Raw genomic sequence first — 23,830 nt, 5'->3', positions numbered from 1 at the left:
GTGAACTGGGTTAAAAGAGTTTTATTACTGAGCCATTTTTAAATTTCTATTATAATACTTACATGATCACAGCATATTATTTTCTTAATGTAGCATCAATCTCTTGTTATCATCTTAACAAAGATTTGATTTAGTATTCACAAATTATGTTCATCTGAAATTTGTTCAGTGCGATCATTACCAGAGTTACGGTATAAATGATAAATGTAATACACAAAAAATGATGAAAGAATCATGTAGATGCAAAGAAGCCCCTATTCCACTGAGCTAAATCCCCAGCACAATTTCCTTTAATTTCATGTCAGACCTAAGTGGTCCTGAGGCAGAACAGCTTAAGATATGGTAATTAGACAGCAGAACAAACCATTAAGGATCGACGACCTCAACATTCTTTCATTTTCACTGTCATCAATGTTTTGGTTTTATCTGGAACAATTTTGAAAAATGTTACAAAAAAGTACCCCTAATTATAAACACTCATCAAATTGGAAATACCAAGAAACAGGAGTAAAAATTTTCCAGTACCTTCATCAAAACTCCTCCTCAAGCCAGATTAAGCCAATGTTTAAACATGACAGGAAAGGAGAATGGGATAATTTATGATTGGTTTAGAGTAATGAGAATTTAGTCAAGTCCCATGATAGTGGGATAAGTACAGACACATACACACACACAATTTTTCAAAAAGATTCTACCACAAGGACATAGTAATGATTTTATTATTATTATTTATTTATTTATTTATTTTGGTTTTTTTCAAGATAGGGTTTCTCTGTGGCTTTGGAGCCTGTCCTGGAACTAGCTCTATAGACCAGGCTGGTCTCAAACTCACAGAGATCCACCTGCCTCTGCCTCCCGAGTGCTGGGATTAAAGGCGTGCGCCACCATCGCCGGGCAAGGACGTAGTAATAAATGGTGTTTTGGTTAAGCTTTTTATTAAGGAAATTAGATAGCTAATATTGACATTAATTACATAGTTTTAATCTTTGGCTATGATATACATCTGATTACAGAGCAAGGCTGGGTGTGGTGTTTAGATCCATCACAGCTCTCCCACCCCACAAGACAGGCAGATAGCATAATGGCTGAAAGCCTAGGTTTTAAAGTTAGATTGACCAATGTTTAAACATCCACCGCTTACTTGTTTGATCGTGGTCAATATATCCCCTCCTGAAACCCTAGATAATACCATTTTTTTAACTCATGAATGCTGCTAGGAGAAGTGAATGAAATAATGAAGGAAAAATGTTTCACATTTAACCTAAACGTTGTAGGAATAGTAAATATTAATATTATTAGCCTCTAACAAATTAAAATTCTAAGGATTGAAATTTTATGATAACTGTAACATTTAGGTTTTCAAATGAAAAAAGTATTAACTCTACCTTCCCAGGTTTTATTTTTAAAATGTACTGAGGACTCTAGAAAACATCATATTGAGTGAGGTTATCCAGACCCAGAAAGACAAATATATTATGTACTCACTCATAAGTGGCTTTTAGACATAAAACAAAGAAAAACCAGCCTACAATTCACAACCCCAGAGAACCTAGACAACAAAGAGGACCCTAAGAGAGACATACATGGATCTAATCTACATAGGAAGTAGAAAAAGACAAGATCTCCTGAGTAAATTGGGAACATGGGACCATGGGAGAGGGTAGAGGGAAGGAAGGGGAGCAGAGAAAAATATAAAGCTCAATAAAAACAATAATATATATATATATATATATACACACACACACACAATAATACACACACAGAGAAACACATACTGAGGATGACTTGGCACAATGAGGAGCTAATTCTGTCTCTGTCACAGGTAATTGTCTTCCATTTACAACTTAATATTTTCATATTCCATTAAGTTTAAAAATTACAAACCAAAAATTATGAATCCAAATTCCTTCCCTCAAACCATGCTGCTTTTCTTTCTGAAGTTAGTAGCATCAATTTCTATCTACACAATGTCAAAATGACTCCTCATGAGCTGGAGATATGGCTCAGCAGCTAAGAGCACTGACTGCTCTTTCAAAGGACCCAGGTTCAATTCCCAACACCAACATGACAGCTCACACTGTTGTAACTCCAGATCAAGATCTGACACCCTCACACCAACATAAAAGCAGGCAAAACATCAATGCATATAAAATAAAAATTACTAAATTTTTTAAAAGAAAAAGCCTTGTTTCTAAAGAAAAAAGAAAAAACACCACCTCCCTTCATGGGCTCTCATCAGTAACTACATCCTGCCCAATCACCACTGCTGAACTTTTGCTGTGGTGCAGATGTTTCCAGTTGATTTTGCTGGGTTTTTTTTTTCTTTTCTATTTAGAGACAGGGTTTCACTTTGTTGCCTAAACTGGCCTAGATAGAACTCACTACCTATCCTTAGCCCATGTTAGTGTCAAACTCTTGGCAATCCTCCTGCCACACTGGGATTACATGTGTGCACTGTCCCCACTAAACTGAATGTATTTTCATTAAATCCCCTCTGATCTGGAGTTACTTACTGCTGATACTACCTTACTATAATATGTACATGACTGCATTCATGAAAATCTTTACATTATGAAAATCTTTCAAACTAGTTCATCTGCCTCCACCCTCAACTCGGCTGCAATCTGTATTGTATTGACTATCAGGTCACAAAATAGACACTAAGTATGTTTGCTGCTTAAAATGTCCCACAAATTCCAACCACCTCTCATAAAAACAAAACTGGTGCAGGAGAATTGTCTGTTATCTGTCAATCATGTTATAAATAAACACTGACTGGCCAGGCAGGAAATATAGGTGGGAAAGCCAGACAGGAAATAAAAATGATGTAATGAGAACAGGAAAATTCTGGGAAGGAGGAAGTTGACTCCTACCACTCCTGCCTAGATCACCGAAGCAGCAGGATGTGATCTGCCCTACTGAAAAAAGGTATTGAGCCACATGGCTAACATAGATCAGAAAAATGGGTTAATCAAGATGTGAGAGTTAGCCAGTGAGAGGCTAGAGCTAATGGGCCAATCAGCTTTATAATTTATGGAGACCTATGTGTGATTTTTCCCTAGGACTAAACAGCTAGGGGTACGGGGAAAAACAAAAAACCCAACGACAAACAGGCCTGGCCCATCCATGTTACACACAACACTTCTAGCTTCTGTGTAAAACTCTGCCACACTCTGACCCCAACCTACATGTTTAGCTTCTCAATTCTCACACCATGGGATTCAATGTATTTTAACCTCCTATATAGTAGTTCACTCTTTTCCAAGACACTTGCCACACAAGTATCTCTGTATTCACAAACACCCCTCTACTTAGGCTACCAAAATAACGCCTCTTTGGTTCATATTGGACCCTTAAAGCCAATAATTATTCAGCTTCCTTCACAATCCATCCCAATGTATCTCTTTGACAGCTTGTCTCATTCCCTTGTCACCAATTCTCTCACTGGGGACAGGAATGTCCTGCTCTTATAGAATATTATACACAATTCTATCCCAGTAGTCAATACAGTCTATGATTGCTCATCTACAATACCAGATACTGAAAATGTTCAGAGCTGTTTTTGCCTCTTGGGTGTACCTCTGCTCTTCTGGTATAACCAATATGTGATCAAACAAGGAGACAGTGGAACAATAGAATTCAGAGGAGTAGTGATGAAGAAAAGGAATGGGAAAGAGAAAAAAAATACATGAGCAAACAAAATGACAAATACAAAGATGAAAGGAAGGCCCATGATGCTGTCATAATCCATATGTATCTAATGTTTTGGAGTATTTATTCAATATTCTTTATTAAAATGATTAAATTAAGGCCAAGTATTTTCTTTCCTTTTTCTTTTTCTGCCATTTTTTTTAAGACAAGGTTTCGCTGCGAAGCTACGGGTATCCTGAAATTCAATCTGTAGGCCAGGCTGGACTCAAACTCAGGGTTCTACCTTCTTCTGACTTCTAAATGCTGGTATTAAAGGCATGCACCACCACCACTCAGCAAATCCATATGTTTTCTTATTTTTATTTTTTTTTAATTTTTCTATCATGCAAATATAAAAGTTAGAGACAGAAAAAAAAAACTAAATCATTACCCTACATCCACAAAAGATAAAATTAAGATGCAAATGTTGTAATGTAGTTATCATTTTAGCCATTATATGGCAAAGGACCATACTACTAATAAAAGTAGCACAAATGAAGGAGAATTCGCACAAATAGTGCTTATGGCATCGTTCACTTTATTGGAAGACATGAAAAGAGGAGTAATAAAGACTACAAATTATGGGCTGAAAACAGTCTCTTGTGAACCTGGGTTCAATTCCAAGCACAACATGGTAGCTCACAACTGTCTATAACTACAGTTCCGGGCAAGCTGATGCTCTCTCTCTCTTCTGACCTCTATGGATACCAGGCACACAAGTGGTGCACAGATACACATGCAAACAAAACACTCATATACTTAAAATGAAATAAATAAATCGTTAAAAGGCACAAAATATTTAATCCTGTTTAGCCTTCTCTCCCAATTCTCTGCTAGCAATCTCTATCTCTTCAAATAGTCTATAAAAGTATAAACAAAAAGTGTACTTCTTCAGGATAATGAAAACAAAATTCAAAACAAGAAAATAGAAGAATTCTCAGCTTTATTGACCAGCAAAAATTAGCTACACCAATTGCCTTTTAAACTCATAGAAAAAGGTTATTTTTAACCACCTACCCAAATATATACCAATAGAATTGTAAAGGACACAGACCAACTAGTCATAAATTCTTGATTTATCAACATTTCTAACAAAAATCAGTGACTTGGTCAACACTTAAAATCTCTGACAAAGTGGATATATTAGCATTACTTTGATTCCAAAAATTCCAGTGACATAATACTTGTAAGCCATCTATATAAAGCCATCTATTATGGGAGAAGGGCTGTTTCTCCAGGGTAGAGTACTTGCCTGGCCCTCACAAGGCCCAAGCACTACAAATAATAATATTAATAGATTTCAGAAAAGTAGATTTAAAAGTACAGGATACTCATCATCATTATGTAAATCTCAACTAAAGGGAAAAGTTAAATAATTTCCTTTTGACCAACTTGCCATAATTATTCAGTTAGAGTATAACAAATAATTAGATATGCAAGTCTTCCACTGTATGCGCAACATTGGTGTTGACAAGAGAAACAGCATGAAGTTTACATTCTTCTAGGAGAGATGTATGACGACCAAAACGGTGACAAAAGGGCAGCACAGTAAACACTGAAGCAGTGCAGTGGCTCCTCACCACAGCCGTGTCATCGCTGTCACCGCTGCTCAGAGTAAACACTGAAGCAGCGCAGTGGCTCCTCACCACAGCCGTGTCATCGCTGTCACCGCTGCTCAGAGCAGATAAGGAACACAATCCAGTTTACTGACTGATGTCCTACATCCTAATAAAGTAGCCGACACATAACAATGGTCCTGGTAAATACTTCCCATGGGACCCACATTTATCTTTTACAATCACGTCCAAACACAAATACACAATGATGTGGGCATTAAAATGTTTAAAACAGAGCTGGGCGGTGGTGGTGTACACCTTTAATACCAGCACTTGGGAAGCAGAGACAGGCAGGTGGCTGTGAGATCGAGGTCAGTCTGATCTACAAAGTGAGTTCCAGGTTCAATGAGGAACATGCATTATGGGAATAAGACAGGGAGTGATAGAAAACACTACATGTTCTCTCTATCCTCTGCAACTTACAGTTGTGCACACACATACACAATAATTGTAAAATGTTAAAATGTAAATTGTAAAATGTTAAAAGTGTATTTTCGTTTCCTCACTCCCTCTTTCTCCACCCATCCCCTGGACCCAACCCACCTGATTTACCCAACTCACAAGGCTTACAGACAGTCCCACCACGCCTGGTTTAAATCCTAAAACCATCTCCTATGGCCAAGCTATCTAAGTTCAATGAGAAGAGTATTTCCTCAGGGAGCGATTGTGACTATAATGGTCATTCGACTGGTGCATCTTCATGATTATTACACTACATAGCTATTGTGTTCCTAACATATAAGTACATTTACAAAAGTTATCTTTCTTCTTTATAAAATTAAGGGACTCACTGGTGATCAAGCCTGATTTTCTAATCAGACATGATAGCCCACACTTGAAATGGAGAAATGAGGGCCACTAGAAAGGCCAAGCCATCCTGGGCTATATAGTGAGAACCTGTATATAGATAGACAGACATACAGATACAGAGATTAAAACAAAAATGTTAATTTTCTCTCCTTTAGGAAATACTCAAGAATACATGAAATAGTTTCCTTTAACTTGTAAATTGTCGTAGGAGGCCGCTTGCTTGTTCCCGGCTGCTCAGCCCCAAAATAATTGCTCAGAAACCATATTATTTGCAATACTGTTTGACCAACAGCTTAAGCGTATTTCTGGCCAACTCATATATCTGAATTTAACCCATCTCCATTACTCTGTGTATCGCCACGTGGCTGTGGCTTACCAAGTAAAGTTCCAGCATTTGTCTCCAACGGGGCTACATGCCTTCTCTGACTCTACCTCCTTTCTCCCAGCATTCAGTTTAGTTTCCCCTGCCATCTCTATTCTACACTATCACAGGCCTAAGACAGTTTCTTTATTAACCAGTAGTATTCACAGCATACACAGGGAAATCTCACATCAGTAAATAACAGTAACTCAAGTTGGGCAGTAATATTTATTTGAAAATACAAAGAAAATTTGAAACATAAGTTTTGGTAAATAATTTCATTTTAAGCATAGAAGTTGCAATAATAGGATTTTGTGCTGAACTAAACTATTTTGACTTAATATTATTAGATTTAGAAGTTTCTCCATGGGTGAACAACATGGCTCAGCAGGTAGAGACACTTGCTACCATGCCTGAAATGATCCCTGGGACCCATATAACTGAAGGAAAGAACCAACAACTTCTACAAGCTGCATCTGACATCCACATACCTGCTGTGGTACACATGCCAATATATATATACACACAAAATGAATACATCTAACTTGAAACATATTAAGGGAAGTTTCTCTAGCTGAGCATGGTGGTCAATACCAGTAATCTCAGCATTTGGAATGTAGAGGTAGGAGGATCATGAGTCCAAGGTCATCTTCAGCTATAGAGCAAGTTCAAAACCAGCCTGGCCTACATGCAACCCTCTATCAAAATAAATAAAAAAGTAAGAATAAAAGAACAAAACCAAGAAGGAGTAGCAGGACCGACAGGAGAGACAGCTCAGTGGCTCAGTGGCTAAGAGCTTTGGCTGCTCTTGCAGAGGACACAGGTTTTATTCCCAGCACCCACACAACAACAGCCATCTATAACTCTACTGCCAGATGATCTATAACACAACAAGAGCCATCTATAAGTCTAGTGCCTTTTTCTGGCAAATATGTGGTACAGACATATATAAAGAAAACAACCATACACATAAAAATTTCTTTTAAAAAAACGGAAAGGAGGAAGTTGTTTCTCAGGTCAGGGGTAGAGCTCAGTGCTAGAGTCTGGTGACCTTCAGTTTAATTGCAAATACCTGAAAAATGGTTTTTCTGGGAAGTAGCCATCCATAAGGCCAACACTTGAGAGCAGGAGGCAAGAAGATAAAAGAGTCTATGATCAACCAGGCTTCCCAGTGAAACCAGGGAGGTCTGTGTACACACCTGTACATGTACACACACACACGCTCAGCCTGCTTAAGTTTGCTTCCACTGTCAAAACAAACTATCAGAAGCACTGTCTTGAACAAAAATTCTCTAACATGTTAATTATGGCCCTTACTGGTTTTGACACAGAAATGAATTCAAATTTATGGTATTTGAATACTTCCTTCTGCAGAATTCATCTATGTTCCCCAATAGTATGTTCAAGTTCTAGGTCTTCCACACTTTAAAATTATACATTTATTAATCATGTCATAGGTAAAACAGGTAAAGAGCACCATCTGGTGGCTATCACCTTTGTTTTTCATGTTGACTTTGTATTTCATAAAAAAAAAAACTGTGCAACAAGAGGAAATAATAAAATATTACAAATGAATAATGAAATAAGGTTAGCAAGAAGAACTACACTTGACAACTAAATCAAGATTATGGCACTGTTTAAACTGCTAAGAAGTTAACCACTATTATAATGCCATAAAACTAAAATCACCACAGAACATAGCCTGTGCTCTTCAATAAATTTTAAATAGCAATTTTAATACAAAACTTAAATTTGTACAATTTATGAAAAGAATGAAATATGAGCAATCTTTATCAGAAAAGACAGAAGTATCTATTACTTTTTTGGTTTAAGTTTTATATAAATATATTTAAATAAATATAAATTATACTTATAAATATGCTTACATATTGTGTTATATATAAAATATGCCTAGACAAGGCACTGAATGTTTTATTTTCTACTGAGAACCTTTCAGATAATGCAATTTTCTCTTTAATTTTTCCCTTTTTTCCTGTGAAAGAATTAAACATATCAATTTGAATAAAAAAATGTATTTTTTGTTCTTAAAAAAATCCTGATCCCTGACTTTTACCTTAACATAAAAGATTAAAATAAACTCCAAATCTGTTCCTTGTACTAAAATGTTAATAAATTCAAGAGAACATTTTTTTTGCAAAAAACATGTCATGAGTAAGTTGAAACTTTAAAACAAAAGAAACAATGATAATTAAATAACCACATTAGAGCAAATCTAAGACCAGAACTTACAGGAAAAAAATGGAAGGCACCTGCTCGATGAACCTGAGAGTAAAAACCAAATTGATTTATTGGAAGAATCAAAAGAAAAAGAAAGAGGGGGAGTGAGGGGGGAAAAGGAAGAAGTAAAGAAGAGGAGGGGAAGGAAGGGGAAAGGGGAGGAGAGGGGAGGAGACAGGAGGAGAGGGAAGGGGACAGGAAGTGAGAGGAAGAGGAAGTCTACTTCTAATTTTAAAAAAAATTTAAATAAACTCCTAGCTCATTGGCATCCTCCCTGTGCCCACAGGTATGCTGGTAGCCAAGACTTGCCCATTGCTGGTATGGTACTGTGAAATCCTATCTGAGAAAATCGAGACCTATAGGTGCTGACTTTTGGAGCCACAACAAGGAAGACTAATTAGAATTAAATCATTCTCCAGTGAGCCCCTTCCAATGATACGCCTTTGACATACACAAGTGACTATATCAGTCAATTTCTCTATCTTGCTATATGATCTAAACGAATCTCCAAAAATCACAGCACACGTGCATACATACATAAAATCAAATATTAACTCAGATGTAACGAACCAAAGAAAGAAACATGAGGAAAGTTTGTTTTAAGAAAATTATAAGAATGACAATGGAGCAAATTAAAAATAAACTTCAATAGGAAAATAAGTACACAGTGGACATAATCATATGAAACCTTATAGAAGTATGTATGTATGTATGTATGTATATTGCATGTAAGTCAAAAACCTGTTGAAACTCATGGGTAGGAAGCCATTTAAATTGCTTTTAGGGCTGGGTCTTGTGGTACATGCTTTAATCCACGCACTCTAGGGGTTTGAGGCCAGCCTGGTCTATACAGCAAGTTCCAGGCAGTGACAGCTATGTAGTGAAACTTTGTCTCAAACAACAACAACAAAATAGTTTTTAATACTACAAAGCAATCCTCCATGCTGTTTAGAGATTTATAAAAGTTTATTTCTTAAGATTGGTGGGCAGAATCGATTTTTGTTCTCTATCCTTATTTGAAAATAAGCATTTTAGAGAATTTTTTTATTTTATGTATATTAGTGCTTTGTTTACACGTATGTATGCTGTGAGACAATGGTCTGTACACTGTCACTTGTATTTTAAATAAACGCTGATTGGCCAGAAGCCAGGCAGGAAATATAGACGGGGCAACCAGGCAGGAAGTAGAAGCAGGGCAATAAGAATTCTGGGAAGAGGGAAATTTCAGTCTGCAGTGGTCACCCAGCCACAGAGGAAGCCAAAGAGCAAGATGTGACTGCCTTACCGAAAAAGGTATCAAGCCACGTGGCTAACACACACAAAAATTATGGGCAAATGTAAGGTATAAGAATTAGTTAATAAGAAGCCTGAGCTAATGGGCCAATCGGTTTAAAATTAATGTAGACCTCTGTGTGTTTCTTCAGAGCTGAACGGCTGTGCGATCAGGCGGGACAGATACTTCAGTCAACATATGCAGGCACATCAGAAATAGCAATTGGATGCCACTGAACTACAGGTAAAGACAGTTGTAAGTTGCCACGTGATTTCTGGGAACTGAACCTAGAATTTCCATAAGAGCAGTCAATGTTCCTAACCACTGAGTCATCTCTCCAGTCCTAGATTATCTCTTTTATATTCTGGTCAAACAAGGCTTTCAGAGGCTAACAAGAAAAATAAGGTGTATTTAGGTCAAGCAAACCCAGGGGCAGAAAGAACATGGCAGTCTATGAAAGGAGAGACCCAGATTCCTCTAGTCCATGCACTGTTATATCCAGCATGGTGAACGTGAATAGCTCAGTAATTTCCACCAGACTCAATTTATCACCAAATAAAATAATTTAATTACAAATCCTTAAGTGGCTAGAGTTCACAGTATGAAACGTAGTTTCTATCTTTAATCTAATATCTGGTCCTTTGTAAACATGCAAACATTATGCAAAATGCAAAACGATATTGAAGTTCTAGTCTCAAAGGGGTCTCCTTGCTGAAGTAGGCAAAGTCTTTTAGTCTTGTAAACTGGGTATAGATAGTGTCTTACTGAGAAGGTTGACTAACATACATAATTCAGCTTTAGTTTTTCAGATTTGCCTTTGGGTGGATGGTGGGATTGTATGATTATCATCTTAATGTGTTATTTTGTCACCATAAGATCTCAAATCTTAGCAAGCACTAAAATCATCTGCAGAGGTTCTTAAAACAGATTTCTGGGTCCCAGCCTCTGTGTCAGAACAGGAACAGGCTGAGTGATGGCTATCATTCTAACACGTTCTAGATGGTACTAATTCTAGTGGTGAAAGAACCACAGTATGAACATCTATGATCTTTGCTTTGAAAAATATTAGCTAGTCAATCAAGATGATCCTTGAGAAAACTCTAGATGGTACCTGATGAGTCCTTTCCAGTCCTGTTTTGTTACATTTAATTTACAATGTTAAAGCCTTCCTTTTTGTTTAAATAGAAAGGGGGAAATAGTGTGGGAGGTCCTCCTGTCTATGTGTTGCTTTTATTGGTTAATGAATAAAGAACTGTTTTGAGCCTATGGCAGGGAAGAACAGAACTAGGTGGGGAAAGCTAGGCTGTATGCTGGAAGAAAGGAGGCAGAGTCAGAGAGACACCATGTAACCTGGTAGAGACAGACACCAGAACTTTAGCCGTTAAGCCACAACCATGTGGTGATACACAGATTAATAGAAGTGGGTTAAATTTACATGTAAGAGTTAGCCAATAAGAAGCTAGAGCTAATGGGCCAAGCAGTGATTTAATTAATACAGTTTCTGTGTGATTATTTCATATCTAAGCTAGCCTTGTGGCCAGAAACCAAGAAGCAGCTCACTTCCTCCAACAAAAATCTGCCTTCCCAATTCCTTTAACCTGTTGTACCTAACCTCCTGCCTTTTTATTATTATTTTAAAAAGAGAGAGATGGGAATGTAATGAATGGTCTGTACTGTCCCTTTAAGAAACAAGCCCTACCCACTCCCTTCCCTGTCTGCCAAGGTAAGTGGATCTTCCTTCTGCTTCTAGCCCAAGTTCTCTCTCTTTTCCCTCTCTCTCCCAAAGAGGTAGCTTCTCTTTTCCTCTCCCCCTCTCTGTTCTTGCCCCTTCTCTCCTTCCCCCCTTTCCCCTCTATAACCCACTAAATAAATACCCACTTTCTCTTCATGGCGTGCCTCTGTCCCATCTAGCTCCTCGTGGGACCTGCTGACCCACCAAGGTCTCTTACCCGCCACTGCACTCCCTGCCTGGGACCTGCTGCCCCCTGTGGGGAACAGCACCATTTTGTTTTTACCATCACATCTCTCTGCCCCTTCTCTCTTTGGAAGAGGTGGCTGAGGCTTCTTTTCCTCTCACCTCTCTCCTCTCTCTCCCTTTCCCTCTCTGTTTCTCTGTCTCTCTTTTGAGACCCTCACCCCTTATTCTTAAAGGGAGAATTTCCTAGCAAAATGCTTTACAATTAAAAACACAGACTAGCTTCACATTCCCAGAAAGATAGTGCTTTCCTTCCCCACGTCCAACCCGGGAAATGCCAAAGCTCAAGGACACTCAGCCACCTGGTAATAAAGGCGGCAGAGTAACCTTGCCCTAAAAACAAAGAACAAGCTGACATAGCAGGATGGAAAAGAGCATCCGTGCCAACCTCCCCTAACCGCCCTGAAGGGCTACTTGTGTTTCTTCTGCCTTTAAAAGCTAACCCCACAGAGGAGCTCGAACTCCTCTCTACCTCACTGCCCCCGGATGTGAAGAAGAGTTCTGAAGCTAGCTCGTAGTATGCTTATAAATAAAACCTTGCTTATTGCAGTACGGTCTCTCTGGTTTTTGGTGGTCTCCCTGGGGTTCGCTATCTGGGAACAACATCTCTCTCTCTCACCCCTTCCCTTTTATTGAATAAATTATACCCAAATCCTCTCTGCATGGTGTGCCTATCCCTTTCCTACCAGCTGAGGCTCCTCGTGGGACCGGCTGCCCCGCTGCCCCACCAAGGTTTCTCACCAGCCAGGGACCCATAGAGGCCTCGGGCCCATCGTGGCTTCTGCCGCTCCTCAGGACACTGAGCCATTTTATCTAAACCATTACAACATGCCCTTAGTCAAACATCCTGTTATTTGCTCTTGAGGAGCAAGACATCCAGTAGTCATGCCTTTGGCCAAACACCCTGTTATTTGGCCTTGACAAGCTTGAACTCTCTGACCTTAAGTCAAGATGGAAACAGAGTCACTGTGGGCTCCCACATATGAATTAATTATGAGTAAAAGTTTCCTAAGAGTAGTTTAAAAATCTTTTTTAAAATTTTTTAAATTGAAAAACATTTTTGCACAATATATTTTGATCATGTTTCCCCCTCCACCAATTTCTCCCAAATCTTTTCCACCATTACCTCCCAACCCACCAAATTTTCCCTTAAAAAAAAAAAAGCAAAAGACCAATAAGATAAAAAAAAAGTGCCGAAACAAAACAAAATGAAGTGAAACAAAAAGTCCACAAAAATACTACTCAGTTTATTTTTTGTTGATCAACAATTCCTGGGCATGGGGCCTGCCCTGTAGTGTGGTTGACATATCCACTCCACTGGAGAACTGACGTACCCTTCACCAGAGGGTATCAACTACAGAGAGTTTCTTGGTTAGCAGTGAGAGCCCCTGCCTACTTCCCTCTCAGGCTGCACCCTGGCTGGCTGGGACCTGTACAGACCCTGTACACACTGCCAGTGTCTTGAGTTTGTGTGTGCTATTGTCATCCACCACCTCTGGTTCGTATTGTCTTCCCATCTTCTCTTCAGCACAAATTCCTGATCCATGAGGGGAGGGGTTTGGTAAACATCCCATTTACCACTAAGTGTTCCCAGGTCTCTCATTCTCTTGTGTTGTCCAGTTGTGGATCTCTGTGTCAAGTCCCATCTACTGCAGGAGGAAGCTCTCTGATAGGGGTGCAGCAAATCCCACGACTTCTAAGAGTTTCATTACCTAAAATGTTTATGCTCTTATCCTCTATACAGACATATACACAGATACACACACACACACACACACACACACACACAGCCTTGCATAGGCTAGCTCAAAATCACTGAGCTACATTCAAAGCCCAGAGCAAGATATTTAAGAAAAAAAAAATCTGATTAGAGAATCTTAAAATTCATTTTTAAATAGCTGGAACCCAAAAGAGCAGTTACAGTAACTGTGTAAACTTGATTACCAACACAAAGAGGTTGCAAAAGTTAGAAGTACTTATAAACAAGGTTGATTCAAATGTTGTGGGAAAACAGTTTTTTTGTTCTCTCCTAAAAAAAAGTATAAAGAGAGCAACATTTAAGTATACCAAAGTGAAGGATTTACATTAATTGATATTTAGGCAATATTTTTAATTTCTTATTAAAACAGTTTCTAATACAAAACAATTTCAAGAAAAATACAAGTTAATGCATTATTGCATGTTGTATTGGGGGACTTTTTCTGTGGGAAGTATTTTCATAATGGTAAAAATTAAGAAACAACAACAAAAAAATGGGGCTGGAGGGATGACTCCATGTTCAAAATGTCATATGAAACTGAGTAAGTATTAACTAAAACTTCAAGGAAAGGTCCCAATCTAGTCTACATAATATCTTAATTGTTGTTTTATTATTGAAAAATCAAGCTGCAGTATTAGTGAAGTTCTACAGAGGGAGCTAGCACCAAAGAATAAACTGATAATAAAACAAATTTCAAGTCACAGCCTGGGGAAGTTACAGATTTCCAGTCATTGATAAGAGCTAAGATTATCCTCTAAAGGTCCATCTCAATGCCTGGCTGACTCAGAGTAACACACACAGTACGCATGTGGTAGCATCCCATTTACAAGTAACACACGCAGTACGCATGTGGTAGCATTCCATTTATAAGTAACACACGCAGTACGCATGTGGTAGCATTCCATTTACAAGTGAAACACGCAGTATGCATGTGGTAGCATTCCATTTACAAGAAAACATGAAATAGAAACTCATTAACTGCCTTTATAACTGACAGTGGTTTAGTTCGGTTTTGTTTTTCAATTACGTAATAAGATATCCTTTTAAAAGACATAATCTCTTGATTCTATGGAAAACAAGTCTACATCACTTAGCTTAAGCCTCAAAAACAAAGCCTCTGAACAGCCGTGTACTTGAAGTTCCCATGGGGAAATGGGTAATGAGTACCTCATGTTTTAGTATGAAGCAAATGCACACAAATCTCAAGGAAGTATCAGTGTAAGATTTTTAGCACACACACACACAGAGATATATATTGAATTTTATTAGACGCTTAGCACTGTATTTTTTAATTAATGATTACTTTTGTGTGAATAAAGAAAGACGGTGTGATCATTAGTTCAATAATAATGCTATTGATAATAACAATAATATTGACAGCTACAATATACCATCTCTTAGAAAAACCTAAGAGAAGGGAGAATGTGCTTGGTTTCTTATCCTAGCGAGCTCGCTACTTAAAGAAAAATACAAGTTACTCATGCAACATTAATTTCATGGGGCTAGAGAAAGATGGTTCAGCAGTCCAGAAGACTGGCTACTCTTCAAAAGAATTAGATTCAATTCCCAACACCCATATAGTGGTTCACAACCATCTGTAACACCAGATTCAGCAGATCCGAATTCCTTTTCTGGCCTCCACAGGCACCAGGCATGAACTTGTTACACAGACAGATGCAGGCTACATAAATTAAATAAGTAGCTAATTTTTTAAGACTACTGAAATAATAATTTTACACTACTGCCACTAACACAGGTTCCTTCTACTTGGAGTAGATTTTTTATGAATTTATTACATTCTGGTACCTAGTTAGGGTACCAGGCTTTTTATTCTAGTGCCACCAACCAGCACTCAAAATCATGACACAGAGACTTCTTATTAGTTATAAATTCCTGGCCTAGCTTAGACTCATTTCTGGCTGTTCTTCCAGAAGACCCAGGTTCAATTCCAAGAACCCACACGGCAACTCAAAACTGTCTATAACTACATTTCTGAGGATTCAATACCTTCACTTAGACAAACATGCAAATAAAATACCAATGCAATAAAAATAAATAAATCTTAAAAACAATAAAAATACATAAATGTATAAAAGTATGCTTGTAGGTGTGTGCACATGGTGATCTTCATAATGCCTTTCCTGGTTCAGAAGTTTATGTAGCCCAGACTGACCTGGAAACTGAGAGCCTTTTGCACAGACTTTAAAAAGCTGTCTCTCAAACAACACTTCAATTTTAGATTAATGATTTGCTATTATTACCCCTATTTCACTTACTTAGTAATCCCTTTAGATATAGCTTCTTAGATCCCAACATTAAATTTATAAGAAAAGACTGGATCATTTGTGGGAAATGTTTAAGACTTAAATGACCTCACTTGATGTTAGTCTGGGATCCCAAAAGAAGGCATCTGATGGAATCAACAAGAATGGACCAAAGGAATCTAACTAACATGGGTTGAGTATTTATTCTCAGAGTAGCAGCTTCATAAGAACCAGCCACACAAAGGAGCTTTTCAAAGACTAATTTAAAAAGCAATACAGCGAAGATTAAGACTACATAGAAAGTCAATTTTAAAATACAATTCTGGGGCCTGCTGGGATGTAGTTCAGTGTTAAGAGTGCTTGCTTGTACCCATAAGGCCAGGTTTGGTCCCCACCATTGGAAACAAACATATAAACAAACAACATACATGAATAAATGTCTCTTACATAAAGGAGACTGGTACCTTAGGCTAAATTTCCCAATGAAGTTACATGCACAGAACCAAAACACTAAGATGGAAAAAGTCTGGCGTGGTCTGGAGAAAGGAGAACAAGGCAAACAAAGATGCCAATGATGAGGCCCTGAGTCAGATACTCAAGGAAATGAAAAACAAAAAAGAGGCTCAGTATTATTTCACATAAAATACAGGTACAAAGTTTAGAGTGTAGCGTAATTCAATTATGAGTCTACCATCTCATAAGCATAAAAGATTTCTGTATGAATCTGACATAAACCTTTTTATTTTTGCCTCACCTTTGAAGAATTTTAAGTCTTTAATTTGAAAGCCAAACATATACAATACTGGTTAATTTTCTGCAACCTACATAGTATTGGTTCTAAGTCTAAGGTGAGTTCTAAAATCACAAATTGGTCCTGTGATATTAATTTAGGCAGCAAGATATTATGTTCATTCTTATCACTTACTAAAGCTAATATTAACCATCTTCTAGAATTACTGTCTAAGGGCATGAAGAACTGACTCAGCGCATAAGAGCACCTGATGTTCGTGCAGAGGATTGGGATTTGGTTCCCAGCATCCACAGGGCGGCTCATAATCATGGGTAACTCCAGGTCCAGAGAGTCAAGCAAATAGATCTAAGTTCTGTAAGAGCTATTTCCCCTGCCTTGGAGAGTATAGCAAAGTAGAGGGGACAAGACCAGCTATCAACTTTAGTCTATCTCTATTAAGTAGTACAGATAAGTTTTCAGTAATAACTTTAGCAACTATTAACTTTCCTTACATGAATCTTCATGATCACATCTCAATACACTATTCATATTCAAAGCAATATAAAATTTATATATTTATAAAATAAATATATTGAGTAAAAATGGTTCTATATTCTACATTGCAGATCTGTGCAAAAATAAGAAAAACAAATGAAGTTAGTATCCTTCACTTTTTCAGTAACTTTATTAAGATAGGATAGATATACAAAAAAGCTATACAGAATTTTTGGATAGTGCCTAGTACAATAATATGGCATGGATATAAAGTGCAACTCCCAGTCCCTGGCATTTGGGGCATTTGTTGAAGGCTTGATCCTTAATGAAATGTTCAAAAATGAGACTTTTGGATCATGAATGAATCACAGGAACTCTATCTTAATCCAAGGACTATCCTACTTTACTTACTGGGCTAAGTAAAAGGTGATTAAAAGCATTACTAAGAGGTGTTGTGGGAGCTGTGGGCTGCATTCCTGCCACCCAGCTCCCGGCCGCCTGGCTAGCTTATGCCCTGAAATAACAACACACAAACTATTCTTTAAAGCACTGCTTGGCCCATTTCTATTAATGTGTGTAGCACCCCAAGGTGCGCTTACCGGGAAGATTCTAGCCTATGTACATCCTGGGTCGGAGCTTCATCATGTCTGCCCCAGAGAGGAGAGCTATCGAGTCTGAGCTCACTTCCTCTTTCTCCCAGCATTCTGTTCTGTTTACTCCACCCACCTATGTTTTAACCTATGAGGCCAAGCAGCTTCTTTATTAATTAACCAATGACCTTCCTCCATCAAAGAGGTGATAAAAGCAGGAAGATGTGTGTCCTTTCTCACTCTCCTCCGCCTCCCTCCTTCACACCTGTCTCCCTCTGAATCTCTGTCTCTGAACCTCCTGCTGGCTTCCCAGAACAGCTTTCCTCCACCACACCCTTATACCACGCTATGTCTTGCCACAGTCCCGCAGGGATGAAGCCAAGCCACCTGGACTTTAGTCTGAGTCTGTGAGCCAAAATAAACCATTCTCTCCTGAAGTTTGTCCTCGGGGTACTTTTTCATGGGCGTGTTGTACTCATACACAGTAACTGGTGCAAGCAGAGAAAAATAACTATTCAATTAAACAATGTGACATTTTTCTTATTTTAGGCTATTTCATTTATAAAACTAAGATTGCAATGAAGAAAAAAAAACATAGAAAACTAATAACCAATTTCATTATGGAATTATTCACAGAGCCAAGCATGAACCCCACAGTTTAGATTAATCACATCACAACTGTAACTATTCTATTTCCCTAGCTTAAAGTTATGCCCTAGAGCAGAGCATACAGCGTGTAGAAACAAGGAAAATCATTCTGCTTAGAGAAACAGATGTCACTGCTAAGCAATTTTCCCTGTATGACAAGTGGGTTTTCCAGCAAGAGGTTGGGAAGGGTGACCATGAAGCAAGAGTGACTGTTTATGGAATCTGATTCATCGGATTTGGGAATTAAGACTATTTTTAATAAAAAAACATAGTTACTCCATGTAAAGCAATACCAACTATCAGTATACTGGCAGCTCTTTTGTATACACTGCATCAGGGCACACTGTAAGTACGTGAGTAATATGATGGTATCCACAGGTTTTTCTTTAACAATATCATAATGAGCTCATTATTTTGAATATAACAACCAATAATAGGCCGGGCGATGGTGGCGCACGCCTTTAATCCCAGCACTTGGGAGGCAGAGGCAGGCGGATCTCTGTGAGTTCGAGACCAGCCTGGTCTACAAGAGCTAGTTCCAGGACAGGCTCCAAAACCACAGAGAAACCCTGCCTTGAAAAAAAAAATCATTAATAGTGTTTTATGACAATAATATGTACATCATCAATTAGATAATTATATTTGGGATTTTTATTTTCATGTATGTGTATACAAGCATGTGTGTACATATGTACTTTACATGTATGTTAGGTGCAAGTGTCTATATACCACAGCAAATATGTGGAGGTCAGAGGACAACCTCAGGTGCAGGCCATCATGTCCCATCTTATTTTAAGCAGTCTCTCTTTGGGTTTGCCACTGAGCAGAACAATCTTACTGCCCCACAAGCTTTGGGGCACTCTTCCCTCTACATCTAAATCTCACTGCTGGAACACTGGGGCTACAAGTACACAAGGTACTTGTCTTCGTGTGTTCTCAGGATTCACACCCAGGTGCTCATGCTGGCTCAGCAAGCTCTTTACTCACAGGGCTGTCTTCTTAGTCATAAAATTTGCTTTATATCTATATCTCACATATTGTAAAAGTCTTAGTCTTGAGCACAAAGGGATTTGAGCCTTTTAATAGGTAAAAAATATTCATAACTATAGGACATAGTAGAATTCAGCAGTCCAAAACATGCTCACAATGTGTAATGACAAAACCAGAGTGATTTGCATCTCTATCTTCTCAGTGAGAATTCTGACTATTTCAATTTTGAAGACAAAAATGAGATTATTTATGAACATCTTTCATGAAGAGCTAATAATGAATTTTAATACAAGATTCTATTCATGTTCAATTGGGAGTTTTTGTTAGGGCAGAGGTCAAAAAAACTACATGACAGAAACTAGACAAAGTCACCCAACTGCCAATACTAATCAATAAAGAACAGATAAACTATTCAGATAAAAATGTCATCCTATCCAGGCTAGCCGGGACTACACAAAGAAACCCTGTCTGAACCCATACTAATCAATAATAAAAAGGGAATTAAATGATGCAGGCAACAATAGTGATCTACCTCAAAACAAACTGACAGTCAGTCACAGTAGTGCATGGCTATCATGCCAGCACTCAAGAGGCAGAGGCAGGAGGATCTCTGTGAGTTTAGGGCCAGCATATTAGTATGCAAAGAGAGTTCCAATACAGCCAGGGCTACATAGTAAAAGTCTATGCCAAAAGAGGGAGACGGGGAAGAAGAAAAAGAAACAAAGAAGCGAAATTTAAAAAGACCTTATTAAAAATCTAAGTCACACTTATGATTTCACTTATTCAAAATTTTAGCATTTTTTATTTTTAGAAGAGGCCAGGCGTTGGTAGTGCACGCCTTTAATTCCAGCACTCAAGAGGCAGAGGCAGGTGGATCTCTGTGAGTTGCAGATCAGCCTGGTCTACAGAGCAATTTTCAGGACAATTAGGGCTGTTACACAGGACTAACCACATCTAAAAAAAAAACCAAAAAAAAAAAAACCTCTTAACTATTAGATGGAAGTATTCTAACATCTGAAACTTACTTTGAAATAAATATACAAATTAATGAATGAAATGAAGACAAAATATGAAAGTGATTTTAAAAAAAAAGTACAATAAAATCCTAATGAGGAAATCCAAATGTGAGTATGTGGGTGAATGTATACTCTATGCTTAATATTTCCATAGTTACACAGCAACAGTACATACTGCGTATATGCTGTGTATACAAATGAAGACCAAATTAAGTAAATCAAGATGTATCTGAGTTAGATATGAAGGGTGTTGTGTCTCTCTTCTGTAATCCATAATTCCAGCACCGGCAGGCAGAGGGTTACCCTGAGTTCAAAAGCCGTCAGGGTACATAGCGATAACTAGCTAGTTAATTCATAAAATGTTTAACATTAAAGTGTATCTAATATACAAAGAAAATTTTCAAGGTACTTTAGAGAATCAATAATTATAAATGTGATAGGGACTTAATTAGTATGCAAAGTAATAAGGTGTAACCTAAGGATATACTGGAATTCAAGTCCTCTAATTCTTCCTTTTACAGTACTGATGTTGGCTGTTTATATAATAGTCAATATTACCAACATTTACTTACTGAACAATGGAGAAAAGAGACCAGCTAAAACAAAATAGAACCATATAAAATGTTTAAAGCTTCTGTCTTTAGACAATTCTATTTAAAAGACTGACATAAGTTTCAAATTTCCCAAACAGATTATTTGTAACTAAAATGCTGACAGTCCACGTCAGGTGGTAATCTTTAAAATACCACGTTCCAGTAGGAAAATGTCAAAGAAAATATCCCAGAATTCCATGGTTATTTCTCAAAAGTTAAAAAAAAAAAGAAGTCTACAAGAAATACACTAAAAATTTAAAAATGTTCATCTTTCAAGCTTCGTGTTTGAAATATTTATTCTAAACAATAAACAGTTGTTTACTTCTGTATAAAGGTATAAAAGAAAATCTTTCTTCATCTTTAGCAAGTGCTAGAAAAAAACACCTGAATAAAACTACAAAATTAACCACAAATTTCATTTTTTATCCCAGGAAAGAAAAAGAAATAATGTATTTCCAAACACACATGTAATCTGGAAAATCAAATACAGTGTGACATATTTCAGTGAGTATCACAAACAATTATTCCGGGGTTCATTTGATATAACACAAATTATACAGTACAAATTACCCTAATCCACTATGATTACAGCCATACGTTGTGTATAATTTTTAAATCAAGTAGCTTACATACATCTATTTCATAGAGCATGTACAACTGAGGTTTAATGAACTTACAATTCCTTGTGCTTGTCTTCAGCCAAGATCTGATCATTTGGCTTCAGAGAATACCTGCAACACAGAAACAACACACTGGTCATAATCATACAAACATATTTGCCTCAAGATTCATTTGACTGTATGTCCTCCAATCAAACCGGAGTGCACAATCTGTGGGGTTCTGAGCAGTAGAACACTGTGTATGTCTCTGCCATAACTGACGAAACATCAACAATGTCCAAGCAGCTGGCTCTTTACTGTATTAGTCACTGCCTCTGACACCTCCCCAGGGCAGGCTTGGAGACATCAGTCTGACCGGGCACTGAAACACACATCTTTGATACTCCTCTGCAGTGAATCACATATAGCTGTACTCTCTTCAGTTTCAAATTCAACTACTAAGTCCAGTGCTAAAGTTTTTAAAGCTCACAAAAATTTACCAAATTTACCAAAAGAAGTCCTTTTGTATATGTGTTGCTTTTTATTGGTTAATGAATAAAGAAAATGTTGGCTGTAATAGGGTGGGAAAACTAAACTGAATGCTGGGAGAAAGAAAGTGGAGTCAAGGAGAAGTCATGTAGCAGCCAGAAGAGAAAGATGTGAGCCACCAGATGTAGGCTATGAGTCTCGTAGTAAAATATAAAATAATAGAAATGGGTTAATTTAAGATATAAGAGCTAGCTAGCAATATGCTTTAATTGGTTGGCCAAGCAGTGATTTAAGTAATATAGTTTCTGTGTAATTATTTCAAGTCAGGGCAGTCAGGAAACGAACAAGCAGCCTAACCCAACAATGTACCAAGCTATGTACTAAATAAGAGCGGCATAAGTTTTCATACCGACTCCCATCGCTCCCCAAACACATATATCCACATACAAGCTAAACAAGTGCCCACTTTTCCCCTTTCACTATCAGAAAGGTTCTCACAGAGTTGCCTAGGCTAGCCTTAAACCTACTGTGTAGCCCAGGCAAACCTGGAACTTGCAGCATTCTTGTCTCAGCCTCCCGAGAACCTAGAATTATGAGCCTTCCCTACCAGGCCTGGCTGATGGTTTTTGTTGCTGTTGTTAGTAGGTGTGTTGGGGAAGCTGTTAAATGTACGTATGTGCCTGAGTGTGCATGCCTGTACACACATCAAGTGGCCAGGGAGGGTGCTAACTATCTTCCTCTATTATTCTCTATCTTATTCCTTTGAGGCATAGACTATCCCTGAACTTGGGGCTGGAGGTTTTTGGCTAGTCTGGCAGCAAGTGTATCCCAGAGATCCTCCTATCTGCAGTATCCACAGGCCTGGCTTTATAAGTGATCATGAGACTAAAGTCAGCTTATTATCTGGGTACAATGATCAAAAAATCAGGTCCTCATACTTTCACAGCAAGCAATCCACCACTGAGCAGAAATTTTCAATTCAGCCATTTGCTGACCACAGACAGGAGCCTCACTCCTTTATCTTGGTTTTCCTATCAACAAAACCATAGGTTGCTAAAAATGCTATAATGGGTATCTTTCATTTGTACTGCTGAAGATAAAAAGACTTTTCTTCTGAAGTCTTCAGAGAAACAGACAACCAATGACTTCCAGGTTATCAAATCCACTATTCAAGTCTGTTATGTTTTCTCTATCTCCATAACAAGGGAACAGGGGTCTAAGCAGAAAAGAAATGTAGATTTTTTTCCTTTCTCTTTCATAAACAAGTACTATTATTCACTAGACCTGTTTGTTCTGAATGGACCTGTATTATACAGCCCTGGCTTTAAAATTTAAAAAAAAAAATCAACTCTGAGGTTCTAAACAAAGTACAGTCCATAATATTTAGGTCATAAAGAATTTCGGCCGGGCGGTGGTAGCAGATCTCTGTGATTTCTAGGCCATTCTGGTCTACAGAGAAAGCTTGTCTAGGAGGGGCAGAGGATTTGTTAAAGCACTACAAACTAGGGGCTTGAGAGATGGCTTAACAGTTAAGAGAACTGATTAAAGGGGATGAGGAGGGGGAGGCAAGAGCCTTAAGGGATTTTCAAAAGTATACTTCCCAGAATTCCATATCTCTGATGACTATAATCAGCTAGCCTAGTGGTTTCTAAGTTTTGCTTTCAACAATAATGAAGAGCTTAATCAAATAACCA

At 37.9% G+C, this 23,830-nt stretch overlaps 1 protein-coding gene across 2 annotated transcripts in view; it reads right to left on the bottom strand.

Moving 5' to 3' along the window:
• Adk (adenosine kinase) overlaps window positions 1–23,830 on the bottom strand; it is a 407,022-nt gene that overhangs the window by 316,934 nt on the left and 66,258 nt on the right. For both annotated transcript variants that reach the window (XM_075949366.1, XM_075949365.1), the window contains exon 3: window positions 21,726–21,779. In XM_075949366.1, coding sequence (XP_075805481.1) covers window positions 21,726–21,779 — 54 coding nt within the window. The remainder of the gene's footprint in view (window positions 1–21,725; window positions 21,780–23,830) is intronic.

The sequence above is a fragment of the Microtus pennsylvanicus genome, chromosome 15 (genome assembly GCF_037038515.1).
Source record: "Microtus pennsylvanicus isolate mMicPen1 chromosome 15, mMicPen1.hap1, whole genome shotgun sequence".
In the NCBI taxonomy this organism is placed as follows: Eukaryota; Metazoa; Chordata; class Mammalia; order Rodentia; family Cricetidae; genus Microtus; species Microtus pennsylvanicus.
This window is presented reverse-complemented; position numbering and strand designations above follow the sequence as displayed.